The sequence below is a fragment of the Diachasmimorpha longicaudata genome, chromosome 2 (genome assembly GCF_034640455.1).
Source record: "Diachasmimorpha longicaudata isolate KC_UGA_2023 chromosome 2, iyDiaLong2, whole genome shotgun sequence".
NCBI lineage: Eukaryota > Metazoa > Arthropoda > Insecta > Hymenoptera > Braconidae > Diachasmimorpha > Diachasmimorpha longicaudata.
In genome coordinates this window covers 10,505,810-10,521,127 of record NC_087226.1, presented here as the reverse complement: position 1 = coordinate 10,521,127, position 15,318 = coordinate 10,505,810, and the positions used below count along the sequence as shown (strand labels likewise).

Below are 15,318 nucleotides of genomic sequence, written 5' to 3'. Positions count from 1 at the left end.
ACTCGTGAGTATTTCCCCCGTTCCATAACCTATTCGGAATGTTTACTCTGCTCCCCATTGTTCTACCCGAGCTGGTTACATCACGCTATCCAGGGTTATTCACGATATACATCTTTGCCTTCCCAGCATTACGACATATTATCCATGTACCCACATGTACGTTCAGCGTTTATCCGGCTCGTTTCATTTCGTCATTCATTATCCCTCCAGAGTGAACAGTGCATGAGGGAAAATTAAAAATAATTAATCTATTCATCGTTCAGTTGTTGTCGGCGATGACGACCACCGCTGTAAAGAGCTATTTCTCCTGGCGCAAATAACCAAAAATAACAAATAACAATTTAATGCCAGGAAATTGACGACACTAGTGCTAAATATTTATAGCAAATTTAACAAATGATTTAATTGTAATTGTCTTCATGGCCTTGTATTGTTTTTGTCTGGAAGCTAAATTAATTGTCTTCGCTGTTAGAAAAAAAATGTCAGGGACAGTTGAGTATTAATTTCGAGAATAGTGACAGTGAAAAAGGGAACGAAAATTCAGGATTCTGTTTGATTTTTCCGGAAAATTCTGAACTTTCAATGCCAACATGTCCTGGAGTTCCCGAGAAAAATCCCGACAACATCTTTTAACATTAAGTACAAGTGTGACGGAATTTTTGAGGCTAATTTGCCACGAATTGCCGATCTAGAAAAGCAATTCCCTCCAAGTTCGATCGATAAATCGGTAAAATACTCGATTCAAACAGTGTTACGTGTTTATCCGCCGTACGCCGCCACAATCGTCCAACCACCGCCCGCACCCACCGGTCTCTCTCCCCCACCCGCGATCCCAAAAAATCTGTACAACTCGCCGAGGCCTGAGCAACTCACCTTCGCTTCTTCCGTCTTTGTCGCAAGTCGGCGACAGCGCCTCGCATGGATTATTCTGTGGTATCACCACTCTCACGATAATCGAGTGCAATAATTCACTGATTAATCCCTCATTAAAAATCACGAAGCCGGCGTCATTGAAGTCAACAGCAACAAGTGCCGGGCGTTGAGAATTTTCATAATTCTCATCTACGGATTCATCCACACGCTGCGTCCTTGAGCAAGAAGAAGGATCTGAAAAAAAGAGGAGATAAAACCGAGTGGAAGATCGTGACAGGTAGACTGAAGAGTGTTAAGGGGCCAGCAACAGTAAGAGTTGAAGTCTTTCGTCGATAGATCGTCAATATCGACTGGATATTTCGAATAATAATTTTTTATTCGAATGATAACGTGTGATACCGTGGCCAAGTGATTCTGTGATCTCAATCGATTCTCATTAGTCCATAGAAAAGAGTAAAATACATAACAATATGTCGTTGAAGGGTGATAAAGTGCCGTGCGCTCGTCTCTGCCACATCGTAAAATGGGAGGACTTTGATGGATATGGTTTCAATCTTCACGCTGAACGGGGAAAAAATGGACAATTCATTGGCAAAGTTGATGATGGATCACCGAGCCAAGCTGCTGGTCTTCGACAGGGCGATCGTATTATCGAAGTCAATGAGATTAACATCGCAAATGAGACACACAAACAAGTGGTGGATCGCATCAAGGCATTTCCCAGTGAAACCAAGTTGTTGGTTGTTGACCAGGAGGCGGATGACTATTACAAGGCCAATAACATCATCATAAGGGGAACAATGACGGGTATCAAGGAGATCAAGACACCTGAGAGAAATCCCGCGAGCGTTGAGAGTGAGGAAAAAGCGGATGGCAGTATCAGCTCAATCGAGGAGGTAAATTCTTACATTTTAGGACAAAATATTGAAGTAGTTAACTTGAACACATTCACAAAATACTTCAAAGTTTTAATTTTTAATTAATATTATGCATTTGTCAGTCTTAAGCTGGAAAACAGCATTACAAAATGTTACATTTGAATATGCGAATGCTGTCGTAGCCATACGCAAATGAAAAAGTCCACTTTACGCATTACCCCGTTGGTACAAATACATTAAAGCATTCGAGAAATCCATTCAAATTTTTAATCCTTTGCTCAGGCTCAGTAAATACTCAAGTCACTTAATCAATTCAACCTGAATATATAAGAGAGAAATTCCCCGTCATTGTATTCCAAACTATTATTATTATTGAATTCATTTACTGGGGCATTCGTCACTGACAATCCAAACTGAAACCGTCGGATATCCTCCTACTGTTAACAAAATAATACTTTCGATTGTGTTTAAATCGACTTAAAAATCACATCGAAATTAAATCAAATTTAAGTAATAGATAAAAAATCTGATTAAAGGTAATATAATTTTTCCAATTAACCAAGAACAAATGTTTCAATTCTTGAATAATTAATGAACCATCAAAGTCTCAGATTAGTTGTCAATTTTTCGGAGCCTGTTTCATTTTTAGCTCTGGAGTATTGTTCATTTGAAACATAAATTATTGAGTAATTCGTTGATGCAATAATACACGCGGAGTCCAGTAGAGAGTTTCGTGATTCTGAGTTAGACAGAAACTTTTCACGCGGAAAATTAATCGCTCGCCGATCGGTCGACTGCGTCAGCTCGAGAATGATATTAAATGAGTTTTTCTTCTGTGGGCAATAGGTTATTCTGTAATCAGTAAATTCATGGATTATTATGCACCTGGTGCCAGCAGCTTTCTCGGAAACTAGGCAACGGCCGCGTTGATGCGTCGTTGAGATTCACATCGAAAGTAGAATTCTTCGTGGTGATCAAGAAATCGACTAATTACCCTCATGTTCTGAGGGTAACTGAAAATCTACTTCAATTAATAACGCGTGGTCCACTGCATTTTATACCTGAACATTGAGTTATCCAAATAGTAATTGACAATTTAATTTGCCAACGAATAAATCACCAATCTTATAGCGTTAATTTTTTATTAGGATGGGATTCGGTATGACTTCGTGTCCTTCCCGGATTTTGCCAATTTTTTTTTCGCCGGGCATAAAATGTAAACTCTTAAAATTCAATATTGATAAAGAATCAGGTGCACTATCGCCTCGGGACGAACGGAAACTATTATTTTTCTCTTTTGGTGAATAAGTTATTCTGTAATCGCTAAATTCACGTTTATTATACACCTGTCGCCGTCAACTTTCTAAGAAATTTAGTGCTGTGTCTATGTGTGCATAATCGTATTGCGACAAAAAAATCGGACGAATATCATACGAGAATTTTAATAATTTCGTGGCCTTCGAAAAATTTTCTCCGAACATTCACTCAAAATTGAAATATGTTCACTGAAAAACGTAACATTCAATATTGCACATGTCGATAAAACATAATACATGACACGTGGACTGCTTATCGATCCACCGTATCAATAACTTCATAAACGATCAGATTCACTTTTACCTAGGCATTAACTGAATTTTTTTTACATGAGTAATAGGTTATTCTGTAATCACTAAATTCCCGCCTTATTACCCACTTATTGCCGTGAACTTTCTACGAAACTTGTTGCGCATGTGTACAAATCTACTGGTTTTTCGTTACTTCAATTTTTAAGTCGTTATTTGCTTCTTTAAATAATTCCATTCACATCAAGATCCTAAAAATCGGCTGAATATTTCCATTGAAATTCTTCAAATTGTTAATTTTTACCCTCTTTCGTCTCACATGCAACAAATTAGAAATACTTCAAAGTTCAATATTTGACACGATTGGACAAAATCTCTGATTCGGTTAGAAATTCGTTTCTACGATGACCTCGTGGACGCAATTAAATATATTTTTCCTTCCCGGAGAATAGATTATTTCACAATTGCTGAATTCCCGCCTTATTATACCTATTACCGTCAGCTTTCTAAGAAATTTACCTGCGCATGTGTGCATCCATAAATCGCCTTGTTTTCCTGAATTTACCAGTATAACTCGCTACATGGGATTTGATTTGTTACATGATTGGTACACGACGTCACCAAGGTCGACTGGGTTATCCTTCGTTTTTTTCCCAAGACAATCACATTGTTTCGCTCTTTTTCTTCATCGGATAAACCTCACCTTCAAATTTCAAATCAATGGGTGTTTGGACCTGCTGTCAATGACTAATAATCATTCGCAGTTCTTTCTAATCGAATTTCTCGCCTATTACTTAAGAGATTTGTGATCATGTGCGAAACGAGTTTCTCATTGAGGACATGACAATGCTGTGTGATTCACATGTTCGTGTGAATCTTCTCTCGTTGAAAAGTCCTTCCCCTTTCTATTACGTCTGACATAATTCAATTCAAATATTTAATCGTTTAACATTCGCATTTTCTACTGGTCCTGGCTTCGTCTCATGAGGTGGGAGATAGGATATTAAATTGATAAATGAATTAATTAATTTAGTTATTTTTCTGACGATATTCTCTTTGCAGATCCAGAATGCACATGAACGATCATCAATAAACCGTGTTTTTTACAGCCATGTACATGTATTGAATGTATTTATTATCATTGCACCGAGACTATACACAATGAGTAATATGTACATAACAGTTCGGTCTCACTCTGGGTCTTATCGCACAGCCAACGATTGTTCCAATCTTCCACCTCTGGATTTCTCGGTTTTTCCAGTTTAAAAACGCACCAGGTGCACTTTGCGAATATATCCAACTTGTCGTGCAACGCGAATGTTCAATTTTTTTTTTTGCCTCTCTCCTCTCTCGCTCGACCCAGTACACGTAGAGTGCTGGTACGCGTGTGGATTCATTTAGCGGAAACCCATGAATAATTTAGAAATTGCAATCTACTACTCCAACACTGCATTCAGACAATTCATATCGTATGTAAACAGAATCAATCCATTTTCATTTGATCAAACAATATCGGTGATAACGACGCTACAACACCCTCCATCATATCTAATCTAATCGAGTGTCTGGGTCTTGCCACCGGATGAAGGAAAAATTTTAAACCGAAATATCAATGGTCATAATCGACTTTGCTATGACAAAATTTTCTAAATTTTAAGGAAAGTATGGGACTATTTTTTTTGTGAGTCATATTGCATGTGATGTAGGGAAAATATCGTTATGAAATCGAGGCGGACATTTCACAACTTGTTTGGACTTTAAATTGACTATTGTGAAGGAAACTGATGACTTTGTCATTTTTCCTGAATTTTCTGGATTTTTTAATAATTATTATTTTTAGTAATTATTTTCATCGGGTGTATGAAACTCCCGACGGCTAAAAATACACGATAATTTTCCGACACATCACGGACGATATTGACCGGAAGTTTCAGACGGAAATGACTTATCTGAAGCCGAAATATATCCGCTTGGAATTGCCACATGACATCCCCGAGATCAAACAGTATCTCCACATGTGATTTTTCTCTGCGTAATGCCATTGTAAATTTTCGCGCGCGTTGCATAATTTTTTTCTCACACAGAACACACAACTAACATCAGCGTCTGAAATTTTCCATTAATTCTCGCAAATCTTCTTTATCCTGGCACAGATAATAATCTGAATGCTTTAATGCTCCTCGTATTTTCCAAGAGGCCATTAAAAACTTATTATTAAGAAAAATCATCTGAAGGAATAAAAAAACGGAAAATCGTTCGGGAATACTACTTAACGTGGTGGTCGGTGAATAGGCGCCTTGAAATACATCATTATGTAAGACCCTTTTGTGAATCGCGGTCAGAAAATCACGCGGGGAGGATATGAGCGGCGGAGGTTCACTCTGGCGTTCCTATCCGATTATGATTAATAATAATTGTACTACCATTCACTGCCCACTCATAACTCGAGATCAGTGCTTCCTGTTATCGAGGTAATGCTTCTTATGCAGGTATTTGGATGGCCATATTTGCAGAATGGGGTAATAAATGTGGACATTTGGGTAGCTTCGATTACAGAGGAATGACGAGATATGAAATTAAACTTTCCAATGGATGCAAAAAATAGAGCGAAATTTGAGGAAAATATACAACGAATTATTAGACATTATATTCGTAAACATTTTATTTAAAGACCGCTCTGCGAGGAAAAATTATTGCGTGTTGAGGGAAGATTATGAAACGACTTTTATCAAATTTTATTTAACTCGTGGATCACCTTTCAAAGTATAATTTTGACGTCTTTCGTCTGGCATTATCTATTGAATTTTCCTCCAGGGGCTCTCTCACCTCCGTCCACTTCGTCCCTGGTTTCAATTTCCCAGAATGCACCTGACTCTTCCACTCCAGCATTTCGACGCAATTTTTTCCGAGCTCAGGATAACGAAAATTGATTAATAGAGGAAGTCCCTGAATTTGAATTCTCATTACAAGAGAATAGAACAGGTACAATAAATAATTGTTTCACCTCACGCTCTATTCATTTTCGAGTTTTTTTCTTCAATTCAATCAATAGGTCAATTGAAAAGAAAGCCGATAAGACACGATTCCACGTGTTGAATAACTTCGAGTTCCCTGGGACTCCTAAACCGGTTTCGGGGTCGTTTTTCCTGTCACTTCGTTTCACTGCGTTACGCTTGAGTTATTTGAATTCTTAACTGGCTGACGATCACGCTAAACACTTGGATAGTTAGCGGTGATATCACGACTCTGCTTGGTTTTTCCCGCAGGATTTTTTTTTGTTAACACAAAAAAAAAATCACTGATAATTTCAATGTTTGAATTACAATTCTTAAGATTTTTTTTAACATCAACAATGTTTCATAAGGTTCCGATAAAAAATACCAGGGCATAACATATAAGTCAATTCACATATAAAAAATGTCCCTGAAATTCCTAGTGAGATTGTTAGCCAATTCCATTGGGTTTTCTAAATTTTTTATGATTTTTTCTATTGTGAAGGTAACTTCGATAATATTTGACGTTTAATCAAATCTTGTTGATCCAAATTGAGTCTGATATTTAGGTTTAGTGAAATCCTCCTAAAAATAGTCTTTAAATTCACCATAACTGACTTCCTCACCTTCGCTAATTCAATTATATTTGTCCATCATCACATGATGAACATTACCCTCCGACCTTTTTCTCACATGCAATAACCCCCCATCATCTGATATCATTGTCAACAATTACCCGGATCGTGAGGCTATCTCCGACCATTCACTAATTGAACCGGACATTGATCCCTGACATATCCTATTAATTCTCAGTCTAGCAATAAATTTAGCTGACTTTTTTATATCAGTCACCCAGTTTTTGCTCCACCTTTTAGTACAGTGATACACGAGACAGGGAGAGAGAGGGATGGAAAACGGGTCATCGTGACGTGATAGAAGAGTAAAAATGAACGAATAAGCAAATAATTTAGCATTTTCCAAGCACGATCGACCTTGGTACGCGACACGCATCTTTTACATTCTCCCTTCTTGCTTTCTTCGTCTCTCTGTCCCATGTGGGTCAGCCGAAAAAACCGTACGATGAACCCGCCACTATTTCAGAATGTCATCGAGAGGTGGGTTGGAAGGCGATTAGAGCAGAGCTATGAAGCACTGTTAGAGAGAAAAATGAACTCATAGATAGTTGATGATCAATAAAAGATTTTGAAAATTCAGGAAAATCCAGAATTTTAAGGCGTGATCGGTTTAATTTATTCATTCGAATTTTAAATCTGTCATAAACATTCAGTTGCTAATTGCTTGGTATTTTTAGGCAAGGCTGAAATTATTTTTAGAATTTTATACTGAACGTTCTACTAAAAACTGAATGTTTTGAAAAATTAACTGATGAAATCAGGGACAAAAGATATCTTATCAGCCAACGTCTTAATGACTGAATTGTTGAGTTTCTCACAATACATTTTTTTCCGGCAAAAATGCAGACGTGTGAAGATTCCTTTATGACTGACAAACTATTGACATGTTTCAATATTCCCTATTACGATAAGTATGATTAAGATATTCAGAAAATTAATTTTAAAGAAATTATCACGCCACTCAGACAAATCAGCCCTCACTGAGCCCAATCAATTGCTGTTTCAGAATATGCAAAAGTCTATCGGTTCAAATGACACCTCCAACAGTGGAAGTACAGTGCCGGCAACAACAGCCTCCATGAATGATGAAAACTCCCGACCCCATGAAAATACCCAAGAGAACGGCCGCAAAAGTGTAGATGACAGCGAAGAAGGAGCACCAGTAGCCGAACACATTGACGACCATTCAGGCACGGGTAATGGTGCTGTACCGGCAACAAAAAAGGGACTGAATCTTAAAATGAGTGCCAAGGAATTACGTGCCAAGCTGGCTGCGCGTAAAAAATACGATCCCAAGAAGGAATCAATTGGCTTCAAAGATAAATTTGATATTGTTCAGAAATTGTAAATGGCGCATTCCACATTCTTCAACGAATTACCAATCCTTATCACGATTACTTCTGTTGAAATGTTGATTTTGTCTTATCATCTCGTCTCCGTCATTGCGATTTACAGCTCACAACAGACACAATGATTAATACAACTTTTTATTCTTCATTTGGTGTATAAGACAATGTGGCTGTGTGCGAAAATCGCAGTCCATGTTTGAAGAAACCTCGTTCCTAATTATCACTTTTTTTTCTTCCACCTTTGTCACTGTGCAATTGGCTTCCTATGCAATTAAATTTCATTACCTTTTATTTTGTTAATGCGATTGGTTAATCACTCGTTGTGATGCACATTTCATCACTAGTTCCTTCTCATACTCCCATTCAAACGGATAATTGAGTGATCTCGGGGAGAGATACTAATCATGAATGTGCAATTCAATGGACAAACGCATACCTAATGACTTAACATTACGCAATGATTCAATTACCGAGGTTTTCAGTATACGAATTGTAAACGATGTTACTCATCATAAGATATTATTCTCCATTAGCGATTTATTTCATTAATTCTATCCCAAATCTGTCGTTAAGAGGTAAAAGCTGTTATCTCAACTTTCAACTGAGTTGAGGGGGATTTTTTTTGTTGTACTCAATCGCTCAAAACTTTAAGTTAATACAGCAGAATATTATACTATGAAAAAACAGCGGAATTGTACATTAATGGAACGGACTAGTTATACTTAACGAATGCGACTGCGGTTCATTAATAGTTAACGAGTCGCGTTTGGAATAAATGAATCATTCCACCGCTGGATATTTCTGTTCATATGTATTGGTCTTCAGTTTATCATAATGAACTGAAAATTAATATATGAATGAATCTACCCATACCTATACTGCACTATATAAAAACTATGTGTGGACCAGATGCCTGTGCAAATGATTAAGAAATAAGACCTTGACACCAATTTTCATTCAACTTTACCCCTTTGAGTTGAATCTTATAATCACCATAAGCTCTAGATTTTCTCCCAAAAAAATCACGGCCTTTCTGATTGCACCGTACACATCGTCTACATTACCTTATCTCCTTTTATCACTTCACTACTGCAGTCAATTATCGTGTTTGGTGAATCATCATAATTGACCGAAATGTTATTATGACTTGCGGTCATTTACATCGTATCGATTTCCCCACCTATTCAGGCTTACAGTCATCACGATCGTCCGTTTATCAATGGAGAAATCGATGCCTGAAAAATGTCCCCAAATTGTCCAGATGATTCACTGATTTCACAATATTCTTATTTCGTTTCTCCTTCAATGGTACAATACCAATACTTAGTTGATAATGACCTTGAAAATTTATCATTCACCTGGAAGGGTGGGGCAATATGGAGCGGTGGGAAGAAATGAATGTGGAACGACAATGAGATAGTTTTGAGAACTCAGAATTAATAATTCGACGTTGAGGGGGCCCCCAAAATTCGCCACTACTCTACTTACCCAGCATTCCATTCTATCTCACCCTATGTCAATTGATTGATAAATTATATAGCATGCTATCAGCCCAGATATTTAATTATGCGATGAGAGCGTAATAATTTATAGTTGGACTCGAGCTGTAAGCTTTTTCGTGAACACATATTGGTGCAATCATCATCAGGATTAAAAATGCGAATTCTCTGGTACAAGAATCGCACAATAACGTTTAAGTAAAAATGACGAAAGCATTGCAGTCCTGATTATTGTAAATATCGGGAAGGGGTGGAACCCCCGGGGATGAGTCGGTATAAGTTTTTGGAAAATTGGGGAATATTTCGCTCCTTCTCTCGACGCATGATGGAAATTGTCAGTTTGATAGATCAGCCGTTGGTGTAGGCTCTCCACCAATGACCTAGTATGTATATAGATGATCAGTACGTTGTGCATAAGAATACCGAAGCCAATTACACACGTTGTTACAAACATCGCACACTTTCAACGTTATTACATAAGTTTAGATGAGTTAATATTTGTTTGGCGCATTCGACTGCGTATGTATGAGTATTGTTGTTCTTGTGTACTTGTAAATACATACAACGTTGAAGAGTTGTTTGTTGCTTAGTTATTAATATTTTAGACGGTACCTCGGTGGGTGCAAATCCATAATAATTTTTATACACCGAGAGAAATATTAAATAACAATTTTTCACAGAAAATTCAACTAAAAATTACGAAATGCTAAGGGAGACGGGGCGAAATGGACACCAGGGCAAAATGAAGCTTTTCTGGTCTGTTATTGTTTCCCAATTTTTCTATTGTTTTTGTTCTCTACATTTGAACAAAATCTCTCAAAAAAAGTTTAAACTATTCGTCTGGCGCTCGATAACAAAGATACCGACACTTCCTCCGGTTGCTTCCACCAGGAATCTTAATTATCAGGTGTGAATAAGCTAGAGTCCCATCGGGACAACAGTAAATACTGAGAAAGCTCATTCCCTTTACCGCTAAATTATTAAAGACTTCCATAACGCGAAAATGGCAATAGAAATCCGCGATGTCCACCCATTCCCCCCTTTTCTCCCCCAAAATGTAAAATTAATTCAGAATAACAGCACTACCACTGAAATTCCTGGGCAAATTACCCGTTAAATTATGTCAAACGCCTTCAGAATTAATTTAAATGAAATTTCCTATGGAGTTAATCTGGCAAGGGATGAAAACGTACGCCAGAAAATTCCTAATGTCAAGCCAGTAACCGTGAACATCAGGGGTAGTGCGAGTGAGAGAAGACGAATTGAGTTCCTCAGTCAAAGAGAGACGGAGATGTTCAGGCGGACATATATGGTCGGGGGTAACGAAAAGCTCAGGTTACGCTGACGGCGCTAACAGTTTGCATGTTGATGCCTTCAGCTTTCGTGATGCTTCGTCCCTCTCCACCGGCCCCCGCGGCTTTTTCTCTTTCGTTTATTTTCCCCACTTCGTCCACAGCATCGCCAATGTATTATTTCTCCTCCTCGTTTACTCGGTGCTTCTCTTCTTGTCGCACTCGTTCCTGCGGACGATCGTGCTGTCTCAGTGTGTTGACTGCCCAAAAATATCGGGGCATCGTTGAGGATAATGGCTCAGTAGGAGGGAGAGGGGGCGGAGTCTCTCGTTATTTCGAGATTATCGGGGATTGCCTGCTTTCTATAATTGTGGAGATTTTTTTTGAATTATGTCGGTGGGAACGACTAATCAATGGATGTTGATTTTATCGGGAATGCCTGCTAACAAGAAATTCTCAATCTCGCGAGTCATTGAGAATTTTTAAGAGGCGATGATTCCACCGAAATTTGAATGAATATCGGCAATGACCATGTGTCGTCAACATGTTTGATTACTATTGAGAACTCAGCAGATTTCACTGCATTTCTAAATAAATTTACAAATATATGATTTTACATTTTGCGAATTTTATTCTCTAAATCGAATTCAATATTTTTTTATTAAAAATAATCCGTAAATGGCTCATGGAACTTTAATTTTACTCATGTGGAGTAGAATCTCAATATTTTGACCTATGATACTATGCCAGTGGAGTGAAACTGACTATGAATGTGTAGAAATAATTTGCCAATACTTGAAACAATGTAGAATAAGTATACAACAGCATATCAATATTGTAAATGAATGTTGTGTACTGATTTCAATATTTCAGGTGATAAAAAAATTTCTTGCGTGAAATTAGTGTGAAGGATGATTCGAAATCTGTTGAGTACCTATTCTCATAATTTTATTTCCATTAACTAATATGATGTAGTTATAATCGGATGAACTGATCTTGAAATCAACCGTTCAGTAAGTTTATAAAAAAATCGCTGACATCTCTTGAGTTACGGGGGAAATTAAAATTTTTAATTATGCAATTTTGATTTATATTCAATAATACGAATTAATCCTCTTGATTCATCCAAACAAAATGGCGATGCTGTCGACTAATTCTGCGGTACGATTATTTTTACCGTATGGCATAAGAAGACTGGCATGTGCTGACCAATTACATTCCCGGTTAATCATCGTCACGTGGAATGATGCGATTGAATGAACATTTGATTCACCAATATCATAACTTCCGGCGGATCTGCGCCATGTTGGGTATGTTGGGGTCGTGAATGTTTGTCGATCGATTGAAACGATTGGAATGTCTGGCACTCAGCACACCAATCATTTTCCAACAGTATTCTCATTCAATTGAATTCATTTATATGAATACACTAACAACATAATGATCTGATGTCTCGTCTTGTCCTCGCACTCATAACACCTATTTCCAGAACGTAACGGGTGGGTAATTTTAGACACACCGTTCCATATATTTGCCCTCACTCTTTGCATTCAACACAAGTTGACGATGAGGCGCACGGTATTTTTTTGCGATGAAAAAATGAGAAACAAATTTTCAACGTAATCGTATCAGCTCGATATTTTATACGAGACTCATTGATTGCAAGAAGATGGAATTTATTCTCATTCTCGTTCACATTCTGATTACCCACATTTTTTTCTGCTGAAAAATTCATTAAAATCATGAATATTAATTATGAAAGAGGAAAATAAAGAGTGACATTGAGAGTAGAAGAACAGGGTGAAAAACTCCTCCCAGAGATAGATATTTACACCTGCATTGAATGTTGGGTCGTTACTTCGGTCGGCAAATCTATTCAGAACTCGGCCGTTCATCAATCCGCGGACTCAGGTTGGCCCACAAAATTGAAGAGCCAGGTTGGAATTAGTGGGATGTGAGAGAGATGGACATAATTTATCTTATAACAAAATCTCGGCCAGTCAACTACATGCATACCCCCTCCAACTGATGATTTTCCAACGTCAATGTGAAATTGTTCTTCCATTGAAGAGTAGCTCGAAACATCCCAGCCAATTCTAACAGTTTTACTCTCATTGTACTCACTCACCACTCGTGACCGAAAATTCATCGGTCATGTACTTGGAATTCTCGTATTTAAGAGTAAATCCAGTTGAACAATGGTTTTTTCCTCAATTAATTACCGCAAATAATGATTCCCTCCTTCAAGAATAATTTTCCGGTATTTTCTGGCTCCACTATTCCCGTATTTTATTTATTGTAATTTTTCTCATATTTGTGTTGAATTTTTTATTAGATGCCAATTGTTATTATCGTGGGTGTACATACATATACATTATATGTTGTACATATGTGCACGTACGTATGTCTAATCCGACTGTGATCAATGTCTCACAATCGGTCTATTTTAGATATTTCTCAGTGGATTCGCATCTCTGTTTTCTCGAATATTCAGACACGATTATTCGAGTGGGAGCGAGTTTTTTGGCTCGTGAGAATTGACGTTATTCTTTTCATTCTGTATCGGTTAACTGCTCGAGAATGCTGACTAAAAATATTCTGGAGCAACTGACACTTTTTTCAAAGATCTTTCGACGATTTGGAAATTGCCTCTAGCGACTCCAAGACGGATTAATTTAAGACATTAGATACAGGAATGTGACTTATTGGCTCACATCGGGATAACTGAAATTCGACTGCGGTAAACTCGTAGGTTTTTCCGAGTGCATGCTAAATACTTGATTGAAGAGACTTTTCATAATGTCTTCGCATACGATCGCCAATTTTAAGCCATTTTTCCTGCTCAATTTGAGGCACTTGAACACCATTCAGCCAGTTGTTATTTATGACGGCGACACTACAAGACGTTAACCCCATTAAGACGTAAAATCATAAGACGCTTTTGATGATTGATTGATTTTCAAGTAATATATTGAGCTTCTGAATCTAGAGTGGAACATGTAGAATAAATTTGAACCTAATTTTCTCTTAAAAAATACTAATTATTAACAGATTTTTATTTAATATATACGAAAAAATTTATCTCTCGATATTGTAATTTTGGGCGAGATTTCTTCATCCGCTCGATGTCACTCACAGCTCACAATTTTGTCGAGTTCCCTGTTTACAATTTTTTTTTCTCCGCTTAGAACTAAAAGTCGTGATTATCATCGTGTTTTTGTCAGTCGTCTAAACGTATTTAAATTTAGTTTCATTTTAGATAGAAAAAAAAAATTTGCAAATACTCTGGTGACTAGTCAAGGTTAAAATTATCCGGCACTCTGTTGTTTTTAAACTTTAGTCATCTGCGCTGAGGGAGTTGGTGTTATTGCACAATTCACTAAGAAACCCAATGTGCCAGTGTGATATGCATACACGACAGAGCAAAATTGGGTAGAAGTGAGATTGCGCGTCACTGGGAGATGAATCTCAGTGCATTGAACCCGTTAAATTATATTTTCGTAAATCAACGCTGATATAAATTGCGATTAATGCCAGCGGGTAATTTTGTGGGGTGGGGGGAAGGGACGGGGGAAAACATGGAATCTATGTGGAGATCTATTCCGTGACCTGACTCAACATCGCGAGAGCTGCTCATCGGATGAGCATCCATCTGCGTCACGAGGGTTTTGAATTATTATGGCTTCGATAAGGGTGGAATCCACATCGCAAAAATTTCGATAGTGAAGTTATTTATAACTGGGGGTGGATATTGTTGCTGATGAATAAACATCCGTTCTGCTGCGTGGAAAGAAATGTCGGGGAAAAATTTTAGTGCCTGGCTCAATCGCTAGAAAATTATTGAAAAAACTTGATTAATCCTTAGAGACAGGAATTACCCCACATCGAGACATTTTAGTCCTTCGATTCTAGGAGAGCACTGCAATTTCCTCCAGATTTTCTCCATAAAAATTCTCGGAATTTCCTTCTTATAAGGAGAGCTCTGTAATTTTCAGAAATTCTTTAAAAAAAAACTATTGAAATTCCAATGGAACAATTTAGTTCCCATTAGAATCCTCTACTCTCTTTGCCCAAATGTCCCTTATCATTTGACGGCCGTGAAATAATTGAGCTAGCTGATCCCGAGAGGTGATCTTAACCCATGTGACTTTAAAAAACGGAATAACACTGGCCCATCCATCGACGACAGCTGCATGAGAATGGCTGTTCGTATGGCATATACCTAGGGCCTTCA

The 15,318-nt window shown here is 37.6% G+C and overlaps 1 protein-coding gene and 1 long non-coding RNA gene across 2 annotated transcripts; both read left to right on the top strand.

Moving 5' to 3' along the window:
• The first annotated feature begins 848 nt into the window (after window positions 1-848).
• Window positions 849-10,369, top strand: LOC135159734 (Na(+)/H(+) exchange regulatory cofactor NHE-RF1). The gene is made up of 2 exons (XM_064115738.1): window positions 849-1,769; window positions 7,951-10,369. Exons 1-2 carry the CDS (start codon window positions 1,344-1,346, stop codon window positions 8,290-8,292), a joined length of 768 nt encoding a protein of 255 aa, XP_063971808.1. The 5' UTR covers window positions 849-1,343; the 3' UTR covers window positions 8,293-10,369.
• Window positions 4,679-7,606, top strand: LOC135159735 (uncharacterized). Its single transcript, XR_010298441.1, has 3 exons — window positions 4,679-4,785; window positions 6,131-6,298; window positions 6,369-7,606. It is a non-coding gene; the product is annotated as an uncharacterized LOC135159735 (long non-coding RNA).
• Window positions 10,370-15,318: the final 4,949 nt, after the last annotated feature.